At 47.5% G+C, this 15,799-nt stretch overlaps 5 protein-coding genes across 5 annotated transcripts; 2 read left to right on the plus strand and 3 right to left on the minus strand.

Annotated features, from left to right (window-relative positions):
• Positions 1-1,407: 1,407 nt before the first annotated feature.
• Positions 1,408-2,596, minus strand: F5891DRAFT_1025693 (uncharacterized protein). The gene is made up of 4 exons (XM_041361380.1): positions 2,302-2,596; positions 2,073-2,245; positions 1,737-2,008; positions 1,408-1,675 (listed from the first exon to the last, which is right to left on the minus strand). Exons 2-3 carry the CDS (start codon positions 2,192-2,194, stop codon positions 1,900-1,902), a joined length of 231 nt encoding a protein of 76 aa, XP_041227415.1. The 5' UTR covers positions 2,195-2,245; positions 2,302-2,596; the 3' UTR covers positions 1,408-1,675; positions 1,737-1,899.
• A 22-nt stretch (positions 2,597-2,618) lies between these two features.
• F5891DRAFT_1025695 (uncharacterized protein) lies at positions 2,619-3,874 on the plus strand. The gene is made up of 3 exons (XM_041361381.1): positions 2,619-3,535; positions 3,592-3,651; positions 3,707-3,874. The coding sequence occupies exons 1-3, from the start codon at positions 2,705-2,707 to the stop codon at positions 3,797-3,799; spliced, it is 984 nt and encodes a 327-aa protein (XP_041227416.1). The 5' UTR covers positions 2,619-2,704; the 3' UTR covers positions 3,800-3,874.
• Positions 3,875-4,847: 973 nt separating this feature from the next.
• F5891DRAFT_978983 (uncharacterized protein) lies at positions 4,848-6,539 on the plus strand (the record flags this gene model as incomplete). The annotated part of the gene is made up of 6 exons (XM_041376829.1): positions 4,848-5,023; positions 5,066-5,207; positions 5,261-5,418; positions 5,481-5,609; positions 5,660-5,751; positions 5,956-6,539. 6 exons carry the CDS (start codon positions 4,848-4,850, stop codon positions 6,537-6,539), a joined length of 1,281 nt encoding a protein of 426 aa, XP_041227417.1.
• A 1,600-nt stretch (positions 6,540-8,139) lies between these two features.
• On the minus strand, positions 8,140-8,814 carry F5891DRAFT_949974 (Cupredoxin; the record flags this gene model as incomplete). Its single annotated transcript, XM_041374916.1, has 5 exons — positions 8,140-8,221; positions 8,275-8,298; positions 8,354-8,502; positions 8,562-8,582; positions 8,635-8,814. Coding segments are annotated over 5 exons (456 nt in total), but the record flags the coding sequence as incomplete, so codon positions are not given.
• A 1,858-nt stretch (positions 8,815-10,672) lies between these two features.
• On the minus strand, positions 10,673-12,860 carry F5891DRAFT_978985 (uncharacterized protein; the record flags this gene model as incomplete). The annotated part of the gene is made up of 11 exons (XM_041376830.1): positions 10,673-10,747; positions 11,033-11,076; positions 11,140-11,428; positions 11,478-11,510; positions 11,545-11,683; positions 11,772-11,808; positions 11,874-11,950; positions 12,064-12,101; positions 12,503-12,551; positions 12,600-12,677; positions 12,709-12,860. 11 exons carry the CDS (start codon positions 12,858-12,860, stop codon positions 10,673-10,675), a joined length of 1,011 nt encoding a protein of 336 aa, XP_041227419.1.
• Between the last annotated feature and the right edge of the window lie 2,939 nt (positions 12,861-15,799).

The following is a 15,799-nucleotide window of genomic DNA, read 5'->3' on the forward strand; positions in this document are numbered from 1 at the left end:
CCTCATACCAGTTCTAGTCTTCCAACTTAGACAATATCCATCTCAGGCCTAGGGAGGAATTCCCTAGGCCGGAGTTCCGATCCTCCGATCCTCCGCTCCTCCGCTCCTCCGCTCCTCCGCTCCTCCGCTCCTCCGCTCCTCTGCTCCTCCGCTCCTCCGCTCCTCCGCTCCTCCGTTCATCCACTTATCCATTCATCCGATCCTCCGAAGTTTCCGGAAGTCTATCCGGATCTTTCCCGCGGTCCTCCGGACCTATTCTGCTTCGGACTTTGTCCTTGCAGCCTTTCCTCTGTTTGCTTCTACTCAGGACAAGTCCTGAGTAGCCATTACACGTATCTGTATTAGGACGAAACCTCATTGTAATTTCCGGAAGTTCCTCCGGAACTTTCCCGCACTCATCCGGAAGTTACTCGTACCCGTCCGGAAAGTCCTTCCGAAGTTTCCCGCGCCTTCGGACGTCCTTCGGACGTCTTCAGACTTTCCTCGGACACCAATCTGAAATTAAGGGCACATACTCGGGTAAGGGGCGCAGCGCACGAGCTGAAGCCAAGCCCCTCAGAATCAGTCCTACCCTTTGTGCATGGTCTTAACAGGCCGAAAGGATAAACTGATTTCAAGCAACAACTTGAGTGATACATCGAGCAATCTATAAACCAAAGATAAGTTGTAGGATCGGGTCTGTTGCGTGGATTGCATTACATGGCCACAATACAATTCACAATGCAGATTCTGCGGATGATAGTAGTCGAATAACTAGCTGATTTCCAGAATTAGGTTTCGTGGAGGTGGATGGGCACACGAATGCCCGAGGGTATGCGCCCAGAAGGGAATTTCGGAACACGACAGGCTTCGGTCTTTAGGAGGAGGGGACGCAATTGTTGCATGTCCCACCCCACAGACATATCCTTGAAGGATGGCTGGCTCGAATGACTCACAGATCATCTGCGAGATCGATATGTCGTTGTCAGAAAATTCAAGATGTACTGTATAGACGTAATTTGCAGACGCCCTATGGCGAGTCGTAAGGTGAGGGATCGCGAGACCTTGGACCTGAACCGTGAAAGATTGCATGAAAGTTGTGGTGCTAAATTGATGTGACAAAGGATTGGGTCCATGTATTCCGTGATCGATAACACACCATTCCTGAACACCGCAGTGACATGTTAAGGCCCGCGCAGCTTTGGCTGTAGAGAGAGCGTTCCGATGTTAGTAGAGTGCGATGACCATATTGCACACTTGGTATGCGGCGCAGAATTGCAATTCCAACAAGAATGGACATGGCATAATTAGTCAATGAGATAAAGTGAAACCAAATGAAAGGGACAGGACTTGGTGAGATGAGCAAGGAGCAAAGCGCTGTGAGCAAGGCTGACGTCTTTGAAAATCATAATTTGGATGAAACGAGTCTTGAAAGATGGAAACTTCTTCATTACGAGCGCGTTTGAGATGCGAAAAGAGAGACATCTGGTGCAGATACATATTTTGGAACTCGACGAGATGATATGCACTCGGACAATTTACATGATAGCCAGTATCGCAGAAACTGCTCGACATAAGAAGTGTAGGATATAGCCGAATTCAAGGGCCGTGGGAAGCCACGAGAGAAGCTAGCTATTTTGACGTATTAGTTGGTCACTAAGAAGCGATTGACTGAAATTCTTCATGTAGGTAGTCCCTAAGTATAAAAAGGGTCAGTTTGCAGCAGCTGGATGCTAGGGAAAAAGATATGGGGTCACCTAAGTCACCTCCCTGTAGCTGACCCAGGATGAAGATCCGGCCATAGCAGACGGGTGAGATGTGCGGTCGGAGAGATGAGTGGTGCGGGGAGTGTATTAGAGTACCTAGTGTGAGATCTCAGCATATTAGTACGAGAAACGAAGGTGAAAAAAAGATACAAGCTCACTTACCCTCCTCCTCTCGGAAAGCCAACAAGAACAAAGGTTGGGCCATAAGTTGAGAACCAAAGATGCGGGCGGCAAGATTTTTGGCGCGGGGACATCGCAGGGCACTGTAGATTAGGATGATAGATAGTTGAGGTCAGAGAGTGCGTTGAAAATAAGTTATGAGCTTACCTGTGCCTCCTCTCGACAACGCCGAGAGACAATAAGTGCCGCAGTATTTCTTCTTTGCTCCCATAAATGCCAATAGGCTTCACGGTTAAGCTATCCAGCGCGCTGAACTTGACTTCCGTCATGGACACATATGAACCGGGACAAACGGTATTGATGAATGCTCGGAGTGAATCCTGCGCAATGATGATTTTGTCCACTAGGAGCAATCAGCGAAGGAAACTGAACTTACATAGTCTTGGATATTATTGATCGATACAAGTTGTCATCCGAGTCCTCTGTCCAATCTGTTTGATCACCTTTTGATGAGTGCACTTGTGAAGCCGAGTGCTCGTCGTCGTCATCGTCCATTTCGTCAAGCTGAGAACTTTGTGGATTACGGAAAATCTGTTTGCGTGTACTGTGCCGAGCAAGATGTGGGATTTAAAATGATGACACGTGCGGGTACGGCAGATTGGCCTATGGAAGGCCTGAAACTTATTATGGCATCATATAACCTCGAGGCGGACAGCTTTACACGTATGTATATGTGATATACATAGACCCAGTCAGCAACAAGCCCTGCTTGCAGCTGTTTACATCTTCTCGACGCCGGCCTCCTTGGAGCAACGCGTTCAAACCCTTGACAATCTATAATGTCTTTAAAACAAGACCGAAGAAATCGGTCCTGGATTAGCCGTTTTCTAGCCTCCCTCCGTCGTGCATTCATGTCAGAGCCTCCTCCTGGACTCCCAGTTTTAAAGTTTCACTGTCCAGATGGGCCTGATATCAATAGTGCGTCTGTTTTGAGTTGGCGTTCCTCGATGGCAGAGTCTTGGGACTCCAAAACCAAGGGTAATCTGTATGCAAAGTGTGTACTGGCACGCATGGAGTACTACAAATGTGCTGGTCACCCCAAACACGAGTTCCTCTTGTTTTATTTTAGACACTGGATCGATGGCTGCTCCGCTCAGGCTGTAGTGTCTGCAGACCGTGCCATGCAAGGACAAACCCATTCCCTCAGACAATCATCTGAATTAGTCTCTCCCTCATCATCCGACACCAACGCGTACGACTCCGTATCTATTTATGGTTCCCCCCGCGATGCAGCGCCAGAACTTCAAGTCAGATATACACAATACAACAGGCTCTGTACCTTTGACTTCCCTTTAACTTCTGCGCCCTCAGCACTTCAAGTGTCCACCGTCCTGTCTCTGGTACACCTCCAGGCCCCGGCATATCATTTGTATGAAAACCAATGCTATTGGTTTTCGAGCGCAGTGTGGGGCAGTTTGAAAGTGCTGTTCCCTAGTGATCAAGACTCAGAGTGCGAAAACCATCATGCACGTGCGCGTTATCGCGGGTTCGCATTAGGATCGCCAACTGAGGATATCAAGGCTGTATGTGCCGCTTATGAGCTCGAGTGGCAAAAGATGTTGGAGACGCTTGAGAGGGTAAAGTGCCATCACGAAGCGGAAGAGGCAAAGGTGGTTTATTCTCAGCTAATATAGTATCCATTTCTTGATGGTACTTGTCGTTGCAGAATCGACAGACATTGCACATGGAGTTTGAGGTTAAAAATGAGCCGTTTCGCCAAGCACAGGTGAGTTGTTTTCTCAGCAAATTCAGTCTGTTTTTTTATGGTACTTGTCCACCAGCAGGCCGAAATAGAACGACTTCGCCAAACAGAGGTGCAACAGAGGGCCGAAATCGAGCAACTTCGTGCGAGGCTTGCAGCCTTAGAGGGCTGATATTTCATAACATCATACAAATATGCCCTGTTCATGTTCCATCGCTCCTCCATATTCCGTAGTATAATAAAGAGGCAATACTATGAGCTTTCCGCGCTGATCATCAGCACCTCCCACCTTTGGCTCGAATATTTGCACAACTCATGTGGTTTGAAACTGAGCATCATAGTAGGATTGCGCATCACTGGTACCCCTACCGGTGACAAGATATACATTTAGCTTTGGCTTCTCGTCGCTTGTCAAGACGCTGATCGCACATCTCCATCAAAGCCAGCTTGAAGGCGAGTGAATCTTCCGTTCTCCTCTATAATCTGATCACCGCCCCATGCATGGCAAATTTTGAATTCCAGATCCTTCACAAGATCCTCCACTTCATTATCGAGCTCGTGTTCAAACTCAAGCCTATCGGGGAGGAAGGTGGCGATTTTGTGTACCCCAGAGGCCAGGAGCAGCGGTTGGGACTACCTTGGGCGGTGGAGGTGGGGAAGCAGTCATGGACTCACTATACTCCCTTAGACTATTCGTGCTCTTCGTGATTCTAATACTTCGCTCCCTTCGAGAATTGAACTCGTCGGACTTCATCTAGGCAAATAAATAGCACCCGTGCGCTAGTCTTCATGCTGTCGATTCTTGCTGTAAGTATGTCATTTATACGTTTTGGCCGTCTGCTCGCTAACACTTTTCGGTCTCGGACTTCCGTTCATATTGAGAAGACGTCATACCATCCTTGTTGACAATAATTAGTCATAAGGTCTGCCTTCCCTCTCACTGTAGTCGCTGTTTTGTTTGTCCTGTAGGGGCTTGTAATCATGGGTTTTGTCCAGTGTACTGATCTCAAGATATGTAATGAGGGCCAGTGCTATCCAACCTAACTTGAGCAGAACTTCGGCAAGCCGACATACTAAGAGAACCGAAGCGAAGGTGAACCCATTGTTTGCTTTGGCCAAACACGTTAAATTGACATTATATTATTGAACCACTCAGTGAAGAATCTAGGTTCTGCAATTCCCCGTAAAGCCTCTTTCTTCTTCGTCTTCAACAATCAGTCATGTCACTACAGTGGACATGCGACCACTGTCAAGCGACCACAGTGCTAGCTGATCATGATAATCCTCGGGATGTCAAACGTGCCCATTATAAAAAATGCTTAGACAAACCGAAATCAGTACACAACTGGCCAGTTCCCGTTCTTAATGGGAAATACCTTTGTCCATTTAGATTCCGGTATTGTTTATCTTCGCATGCGAGCATCGATTCTGTGTTCAGGCACTGCAAGAAGGACAAGTGCCCCGGGTGGCTAGATCCGGAAGTCGCACCTACAGTCACGGTGAAGGAGATCTATGGCATCGATGCTGACCTTCTCACTCCAGTAGGTTTGGGGAAATGTTGCGAAGAGAATTTTCCCTTGGTAAGTTTAAATTTTGTAGAACTGTGAGGCTTACTATAGCTAATCCCATACAGAGCGCTGTCCATAGCAAAACGCTCAAGCTGCCTGTGCCTACTGAGCGCGAGATCGAATCGAATCTAAAACAGCATACACCGATTCAGGACTCAAGGCATCACAAAGTCCAGGACGAGCAGGAGACACCCCAGAGCAAACCTGAGACAGCTCGATCGCAGTAAGTCACCAGACACCACCAATGTGTTACTGATAGTAGCCTGATACTCACCTCCTGTATAGAAACTTGGATTCAATTGCTGCTATGTCCAACATATTCCTAAAAGCCCTTGCAGACACAACTGGGATGTCCTTCACGCTTCTTGCCGGGGGTCCACCCTCTGAAGCTCATGGTGAGTTGGAAGTATACCGGTAAGTTGGCACATTCAGTATATGTGGCACAGGGGGCTGATCTTATGAAGGTTTCATGCTGGTTTAATGAAACTGGGCAATTATCCAAATTTTGAGATGGGCGTTGTGGGACCTTTCCGTGATTTTCTGCACTATGTATACTGTGAGTGATGATCGTACAACGCCTTCTCACTAACCTAACCTGTGAGGTCACCAGCAGTGCCTGCGATTATGAGCGATGAAATTGTTCAACCAGATCTGGGCTGTGGCATCCCACCATCCCCTTCTGTGCTGTCAACTTCAGCTTCTGTGCTGTCAACTTCAGCTTCTGTGCTGTCAACTTCAGCTTCTGTGCTGTCAACTTCAGCTTCTCTGCCGGCCGTAGACTTTCTTCCTGACTTCACCCAGAATGTAACCACTGAGGCCGAGTTTCCATCTGCGCCATCTGGCACGACCGAGTATAGCGATCCATTCTGGGCTAGCCCAGAATTTGACGCCATTCTGGTTAAAATGCTGAATGATTCCCAAGGTGGATTGGTCATACAGGAGAGACATAGTACTTTGGCCACCACTGCGCTCCCCACCTCATCTCTCACTACAGGGTCTCCCACAGTAGCTGCTGCGGCCTTGTCTATACCTGATGGGTCTTCCGTTATAGTTTCAGCTGTGCTTGATGCAGCCCCTAACAGGTCTCCTAGGGCGCCTCCATCGTCTCTCACTGTACCATCAGCGGTGCATCCTGCCCTACTTTCTAATGTACCTTCTACGGCTTCTGCTATGACACCTGTCATCGAGCCCGTACATGCAGCGAGCCCAAACATGGCAGATCCCCTAAATGCCGAGCATGAATGCCGCAGGACAAGCCGGAAGTCTAAACCTTCAAAGCGCAATGATGTTGCCAATTCAATCGGAATTCTGGGAAAGGCTTATCGAGGAGTCCTCAAGTCGTAGATCCGGCAGAGTTTGATGCATGGAGTGATACCCACTTATACTATCCATGATCCATCCCACGTATCCTATATACAGGTATCTATGTCTGCATGAAAATGTTAGGACTCTACTTTGGTTCAAGTGCCGCCTCCCACCCTGGGTCGCAAAGTCCATCGGTCAAGATGACGTTGACGCTTACTGCAGATTGCACTGCTAGTCTGCATGCTTAGCAAAGCTCGTTATGTCTAGTATTAGTATGTAACATATCATGACAATGAACCTCATCAAAGTATTGTCATTGTTAAATTGATAGAATCCGACGCATATGCAAAGATGTAATGAAAAGAGAAATTTCGATCAAAGATGAATTTCCAACCAAAAACTGCGCTACTTAGTATGCCAGGCAAGCTCTTCGTTAACAACCCGTTGCCAATCCACCATCACCTTCTCAAAAGGAGGATTAAGCTGCTCTCGCTCACATGTGGGGTAGAGCTTGAGATTTGTCTGGAGACAGCTGGTAAAAAATCTGCGAAATGAGATTAATTGTCCAATAGAGTCTGTAAAGACTTACTGCGTAGCATAACCTGGGGCGTTACGATCTGGCACCCTGATCTCACATAAGAGCAGGTCAATATACTGTTATAACCCAGATCCGGGGGTTACTTGCATGGTGGGATTTTGATCCGACACCAACTTGCCTTCCTTCAACAGCACTGGGTCCACAGTAGGCGCAGTGGTATCCTAGACTGATGCATTCCAGCATAGAGCAACTCCCGTCTGGATGGAACGAACTAAGTAGATGCATGTCTTTGAGACCCTGCCTGCGTGTCTGAACCGCTGTGGAGGACATAGATTTTGGCTTTGTGGGTGATGAGCTGGGCTTTGTGGGAGGTGAGTGCACGGATGGTGCTTTTGAAGGTTGTGGCAATGTACGCGAAGGGGGCGATGCCACACCCGGTGGTGAGGGCCTTGCCATTGGGGTGGGGAGGTGGGCGAGTGAGGAGGTCGACTATGGGGGGATTAGCATCATTCGATCGAAGTGAAAAGAGACATACGGACTGTCTTTGAATATTCGAAAGTCTGACCCTCGCTTGGGGGGCCGGAGAAATCACCGTAGTTGGAGTGTTCGCGGGCAAAACCTGCGGCTGCGATTGCGTCACTGTAGACAGCAGATGCACAACCGCCTGCGACCGCGGTTCAGACAGGGCAGGTGGGGTTGGGGACGGTGAGCTTAATAGAAGCACCAGCCTGAGTGGATGCATCGAGCTACACGATCTATGCTATAAAAATGAGTCTAAGAAGTCGAGGTAGTGGATGGAACCGTCATCGAGAATAGCCAAAGAGTTAATTTTCCATTATGCAAAGCGAAGGTCGACGTAGACAGAGTAGAGTTTGAAGAGCCAGTCGGTGAGGACATCCTTCTCACGTGCTGGGAGTCTCGACTCTACGGAAATTTGGTCATGGCAAGGGGGACCGTTTTACCCCTTGCCATGACGAAGCTGCCCTTTACTAAAAATATCAATCAACGGGAGGGAGAGGGAAATTCTGTTGAGGAATGCTATTGTATATCGGACAGAGCTGCCTCGAAGCATCTAACGTTGATCGTCAGACCCGGTCTAGTTCATAGTGCTCGGTGCTTACTATTGAGGGGCTGCGAAGCCGCCACATCTTCAGGAGCCTCTGCGAATACTATAGCCAGTCCGCTACGAATCCAATGATTAATTTGAGTCCAGGCTCAGTGAAAGGAGCAACTCACGCGGATAGATGCCAATCGATATGGCTTCACAAAGACAAAAAGTTATTGCCAGCTAAAAAGACATAGATATGACACTTACCAATGTGACAGCCAAGGCCCAGGGTTGTCGGTGATGAACCGGATCGTTACACGATCACCGGTGTTGCCAGTGGTCACTGTGTCATGCATGACAGGATCGATGTAGTTATAAGCAGTACTTCCAGCACTCCTGATAACAGCGAAACTGTGCTACAAACCAAATTATTATTAGTCCATCGAGTGTATGTAGATGACATGCCAAGACGTACCCCATGAAGATGGAATGGATGCTGCAAAGACATGTCAGTCAACGACATACATGTCATTTTGAAATAGACTCACAGGACCCCCAGTGGAATTATCAGGATTGAACGTAAGTTCGATAACCTTATTCCGTGGCAGAGTGTATACGGAGCCATTGGGCGCAAGATCCGCAGCCGTCATAGCACCGCTCAGTAACTGTAATAGGACAGGGACACTAGGAGAAGTATACTGGATGTTATTGATGAGGACTACACAGGGTGCACCTTTTGCCAATTGCTCTCATCCAGGCACTCTAGCATGATGCAGGCAGGGGTTCGGTCATCAGGAAGGTGCACGGGATTTTTGAGCTGGTTGTAGTGGCATTGATCAAATGAGATTCTACCCAAAATACGACGTGCATCAGCCGATTCGGATTTGAGGTACGCGAAGGTATCCTTGATCCGAGCGTTATCGGAAGTTGTAACACAGTACAACTCGGTGTCGAGGACGACGAAGAATGTGTGGACCATCACCAGACTCAACTGTGGGAGACGCGATACGTCCATTAGATGTAGAGACATCAATATGCGAGCACGAACTTGTTTAGATTCGCGACATGTAAGGAACGATGACTGCGTAGCTGCAGAGCTGCAGAGCGAGACAAAGGAGATCAAAGGGCAGTTGAACTATAGGTGTGGTGTCCAATAGTAATTTCAGCGAAAAATCCAATTTTCATAGTCCGTTTCACTTTTGGATCAGACCACACCCCAACCCAGCATACTTCAAGGACTTTCCGAATGACGAGATATGAATCTTGAGAAACTTTGGAAATAGACAGAAATACGTCTCTCTGTTGTTCAAGGAAAGTCGATCTCACAAGTGAGGAAGTTTCGGGGTTGATGAAGGAGAGAATAAAAAAGACGTAATAAGTGCGGATATCTGACTGACAAAATTCAGATAGGCCAAGGTCTACAGATGTCGTAGACACATACCGGGTCTTTCGAGCACATCCTCTGCGTCTCCTTTCCCTCTCCTCCTCATATGCACTACTTTTGCCAACGTCTATATTTTTTTAATTCAGATCTGCGATCGTACGAAAGCCAACGCACCTTGATGTCCCATGGGAAAGCTTCATAAAGTGTCTTCCGTTCCCTCCCACCTCCGAAGTGAGAAACAGTGTTCAACAGTTTTAATGAGACGAGAAGAAGCTCATTGGAACCAGAGAAATAAGAAGTAATTTTGCGCATCCATTTTGGCGACAAGAGCGCTTTGATGATTGGAGTGCCATGTGAGTGGTATGGGAAATGAGACGATAACAAAGTAAGGACCGAGGATAGTAGACACAAGGAGTGATAGACTGGACGACTAGTGCATTGCAACGTCAAAATGCCGAGAGGAAGAATTGAGAATGATCGCACTTGATTCGTACCCTCCCATATCTCAAAAATATCATGAGCACCTGGCGAATTCTCCATCCATTGCACTACAAGCGAAAGTCGCTTATCCTGAGGAGCAACGGTCTCTCGTGACTTGACAGACAGAGTTGAGCGCAACGCAGACAGGGCTACATGACTGAGTGAATATTGTTCGCAGTGATGATTGTAAGCTCGTGCACCTTCTATTTGAACATTCTGGTCTTGATTCTGCAGTGCGGCACGTCTGACATCGATCGCACTCGAGAATTCATACGCCTTCCGCGAGGTTTGCTTAAGTTTTGCGCGTTTGTGAGGACGCTCTGATTTGTTTTGAGGCATGTTCGGGTCAATAACTCGAGTCCATGAATAAGGAGACCAAGACGCGCCGGCAGCTTCGTCATGGCAAGGGGTAAAACGGTCCCCCTTGCCATGACCAAATTTCCCACCCTTTAGGCCTCAACGTCTACCATTATGACAATCAATGTATTAGCCACAACGACGGGCAACATCGCACCCACCTGTGACGATAGTTTAAGCTGCCATTTAAGCGACAATTCCTCTCAATCTCCTGAATATTTCCCGAGTCGGACAGCAATGTTTGTGACTCAATTATCCTCTGCCAAGGATATCAGCCAGCTCATCAAGACCCTTGACGAACTTCGAAATGATACAATTCAGAAGTACTCTGATCATCGTCGCTGCTACTACTTTTTGTTTTCTAATCACTTCCTTGTGTCGCTAAGGTCGCCCTCAGGCACCTCGAGGATCTCGCGCCCTTCTCTGGCTGTGCCCATGTCCTGACAATGGCAACATGGTGTGTTGTTCACTTAGGGCTCCTCTGGGTATTTTCCAGCGTTTCTGAATCACCCATCTATTCAAGGCTGTAACGGCAGCTACCAACTCTCAGCCATACTATAGGATTAGGAAAGAAGAAGAGACATAACGAGTTGAGAATAGCACGGCAAGGGGGTTTACACATCACAGGTCCATATAATACTGGATATCCAAAATACTAGACAGTGTCTTATCCACCAGTCACTGAAGATCAGCACCACGACTCGCCCACTCACTAAGAAACGTACCCCTTCGCATTCCTCGTGTTCATGTTCATTTTGTGCTTTTTCATCTGCCTATACAGCTGACTCTGCAGCACGTTCATGCGGACAACAAAATACTCAAACCCACGCACCGATGATCATGTGCACCCATTTGAGCTTGCTGAGAAATTCGGTCCTTGATGATGTACTCATATGTGGTGAGCAGAACTTGGAACTGACCCATCTGCAGTTCGCCTTGGAGGTCGCGACGTTGTGTGGGGTTGCCCTTTCATCTTCACCATCGGCGCCCACTTTGCAAATTCGCCGAACCAGCTCGTCATCGTTGACAGTGGCACGATGATAAGATAAGGCCCGGGTTGTCTCTTGACCTCGATGAGGAATGTGAGCAGCGAGATTTGAACATATTGTTTTTCCGAGACCCTATGCTCGAATGAGATAAGATATAGAGAATGCGAAAGCCCGTGCTCACCATCTCATCTGCAAGGATACCTTGTTGTAACGACTGACCATCGACTGCAGGCCCTTCAGTTGATGACCTTGAGCTGGCTACCGATAAGAATACCAGGCTGCTTCGAGACCTCCGAAATGCGATGTGCAACAGCATAATAGTCTACCCTGCCCTTGTCGTCCTGAGCATCTGCACTGACCTGGGTGCTAACCCTAAGAGCAATGAAGCTGTGAATGAAACATGAGGATCATGAGACACACTTTAAAAAGACGAGTTGAAACTGGACATTTGCCCAGCTCCACTTTCTTAGCTTACAGTGCATTGGTGATTGGATGCTGAAGCACTGATTGATCTGAATGGTATTTCTCGTCAGCGATAGTCTAGGTTCTTGATTCTGCCAGGCGAATGGCCACTCACTTACCTGCAATTTAAATACCACAAAGTTCTCCTGCAAATCATCAGGACAGAGCGGCAGGACAACTCCGCTATACAGACTAAGCCATCCGAAACACTGTCAGCAGCATTCTTATAAGTCAGGTGTCGTGCAGCGATCAAATATCTGAAGGGGATGGTGAGACCGCGCAAACACATAGTCAGGCCCGCTCACCTTCGATAGTAAGTTGGAATAGCACCAAGACTCGCACGCTAATCAGAGTGGAGGTAGAGCAGCCACAACACGAATTGGATATGCCGGGTTTCGCGGCCATTGGCACTGGTTATTTCCCTCCCGTCCACATGTTGCTAGCACGGTTTCCCAGCGACTCTGAGTCATGGTTAGGGCAGAAAACGCAGAGAGTGCATGGAACGTGTATCTGTGCAGCGAGCAGCGAGCACTTAATGAGGAATGTCACAGATGACAAGGTATCCGTGAAAAGGGTCAGGAGAGGAGCAAGAAGTGTATCATAAGTCGATGCAATGAGGGTGTTGCTAGACAGAGGTGCGAGTTCGGCGAGGGGGGCATATTTGACCTGTGTATCTGTGGTCTGCTGAGAATTTGCATTGCGATTCGTTTGGGCGAGAAAGAACCCGGGACGAGATAGACATACTTTGGATGCGCGTAATAACACTCGGCGGAAATTGTGCATATGGATGCATCTATACAACAGTATCAGTTCGGTTCCGATCGAGAAGAAGACCTCTAACCTTTGCTTTGTTGCGAGAAAGGCGGACCATTTCATCGCTATGTTGACATCCTTGGGCAGGCTGCCAAGAACATTAGACCTTTGTGGATTTGTAAAGACACAAGAAATACTGACAGATCAGTCCAACAGAATCGATGGCCATGGTTCCACCCTGGCTTTTTCTGATCATATACAATAACGAAGTTTTCAGCTCCAGCATCGTCTGCATTCTACAACAGCTCTCGAAACACTGCATGCCAATCATTCGTTCTTCAGACCACATAGTAGTAGTTCCAAATGCACCCGTGAATTCTTCTGGATAACGGGCAAGGACTTTATCGACAAGATCTCGCTGGTTGACTTCCACTGCTGTGACCTCCAAACTGAAATGTGAGCCCCGAGAGAGCAATTCTTGGGCACCAACAACACCAGCTCACCCCGGGCCCACACACTACCGCCACTGCAGGACAACCTCGAGATGTTCGTCAAAATGCGATAGTAAGACTAAGCTAGCTCTGCTTTCAAGTCAGTGAGCCTCGCATCGAAAACTGCTGCTGTCGTGGGTAGGGCACAAACGCCAGAGCTCGACATTCGTGATCATTGCCGGGCGAGGGACCACAGTAAGAATTTCATCGAGGACACATGCTGGCTGCACTCGGATTGACTGCGGCACTGAGGAGAGACCCATGAAGACTCAAGAGACCCATGATCCGCAGAAGATGATTTGTGGTAGCATGAGGCGATGGAAGTTTTTACAAAAAACATCGCTACTACTGAGCCCAGCCCAGCCGCTCCCGCTCCACACCAAAATCACCTTGACGCTGAGAAGATATTAGGATCTCAGTCTGACACAGTGACGCAAGAGGATCAATGTTCAAACTGTGACTCACCAGCGTGGGCAGCAGATGAAAATACCACTGGCTATTTTTTAGGTGTATGAACTTACAATTGTGGTTCCCAATATCTCTTCATTAGCATACACAACTTGTCAGGAGTATATGTCAGTGGGATCAGTGGGATGAGCCTCTGTTGTGCCCTATCTATTATTAGCCTCCTCCTCCGTTGATTCCACCACCCTGGGAATTTTTTTTCAGCAACTCTGGTGCTCCGTGGAGAGGGGCCAGTTTCCTCCTATGCACACGAGGAATATGCAAATCACATAGGATATATGAGAATAGTCTCAGGATTATTCTTTACGATCAACAGTTTCCTCCTAGTAGGTACCACTAGTACCTAGCTCCAGCGTGCTGCAGCATGTTTTTCATATTTTGAGGACTTTCATCAGGCAACTGTCTCAAATTTTTCATCAAGCTTCTTCAAAATAAGCATTGCGATGGAGAAAAAAATGCTGGAGGAGGAGATTTAGGCGAATCTAAAAAAGGACCTTGGAGTGCGGGGCATACTCCTCGGATTAGAACCCCTAGATTTTTGATGATTTTGTTGCTGGGGAGTGGAGCGAGAGTGTATTGGTATTGGGGGGATTTTGTTGATTTTGCTTGACTTTGAGTTGTAGTCTGGTGGGGGGATGTTGGTCATATTACTGTATGTGAGCGAGAATTGAGACACCGAGAGAATATGTTCCTGATCCTAAGCATTAACTGAGACGACGAGACGACGAGACACCGAGAGAATACGTTCCTTATCCTAAGCGAAGCTAACGAGACACCGAAGCCTAAACTAACGAGACACCGAAACCTAAACTAACGAGACACCTAACGGCAAGCTAACATGGGTGGGGGGTGGGGGGGACTTGAATTTGTCTTGGTTGTATTTCCTTGATTTGATTATGATCATGCGGTTGGTATATTTGGATATGAATTCGCTTGATTTGAAGTGCGGAAAGGTGAGCGGATTATACTTATTGTATGCGGATGCTTCATTTGCTCAAGGATCAGGTATGCAGATGATGCATCGGATTTGTTTGATGTTGCCTTGACTTTGCTTTATTTCGCGTTTTTTTGCTTATAGCGATGGCAGGATCTTGACTTCATCGTACTATGACTAGGTCGGGATCTTGTTGTATCTTTGCTTGATTCTAGTCATTGCTGGGGTGGCGCTTGTCTTGGTCGATGCGTTGGTGGAGGTCAGAATGTTGTTTGTATTTGACTTCATTTTGCTTGATTTTTGCTTGATTTTTGCTATTGTATCATTTTTCTTATTTAATTGCTGCGTTGTTGCTTGATTTCGGTCACGCAGGCCAAGGTCAGGATCTCGTATTGACTTGTCTTTATTTTGCTTGATTTTTGCGATTTTATTGCTATGGTGTCGGGTATATTTACTTGTTTGATTGCGCTGATCTGGCAGGATGGATAGGGGTGGGAACTTTCCTTATAAGGACGTCGTGATGTAAGTCGTAGCACGAATTTGTGCGAACGTGGCTGTGGTCGCGGAATGTCTTTATGTCGTGATCTGACGGAGATATGGGCAAAACAAGCGCAGCAGGGACTCTTTTACGTCATACATTTTCGCACTCAGCAGGGACTCCCTGTAAACCGGAATAGGGGCAGGGATTTCCTTTTTCGAGCAGGGACTCCCCATATATGGTTAGTAGCAGGGACAGGGACGGCTACAGGGGTGTAAACCGGGAAACAGATAGATAGAATCGTCATTATCTCGACTGCCTGGTCACAGTCGAATCCTTGCCAGAGTCTGCGCTGGACGAATCACTTGGCAGGCATACTGGAGAAGATGGATCTCTTGATACGGACTCTCATTCGCGAGAGTTGATGTTGATCGTTCGCCCTGGACGGCTTTTCCGTGCACTTCTCCTAGCAAAGCAGCATGGTGGGGAGCACAAGAGTATCGTATCGGATCACAAGATTATACCACGGGACGAAGACATGACTTATATTGATGATATGATAGTCTTCAGGACGCTAGAGGCATCGTAGTTGGGTGTATTTCGGAGAACGGACCATACTGATATTTTTCGTTCATGTTTTGACAGTACTACCTGTAACTCACGACAGTAATCAAACCACAACGATTGTATATCCGAATTATCGCTGAGAGTACCGGTCATAGCGCGTCCTCGTCAATCATCATTAACAGTAATTGCTTCCAACTAGTTTCCACTGTGCTCACAGACAAGTACTGCTTTGTGTCAATGTACTGTCGACTGCGTATGAGCAGTGTACTCTTTTCCCCATCCTACTGTAAGCACGCCGAGTTCTTCAAACCCCGGACGGGCTTGCCGTTGTTGAAACGTTGACACCCCACTCT

This window comes from Suillus fuscotomentosus (genome assembly GCF_016647785.1).
Source record: "Suillus fuscotomentosus strain FC203 chromosome Unknown F5891scaffold_19, whole genome shotgun sequence".
Lineage (NCBI taxonomy): Eukaryota > Fungi > Basidiomycota > Agaricomycetes > Boletales > Suillaceae > Suillus > Suillus fuscotomentosus.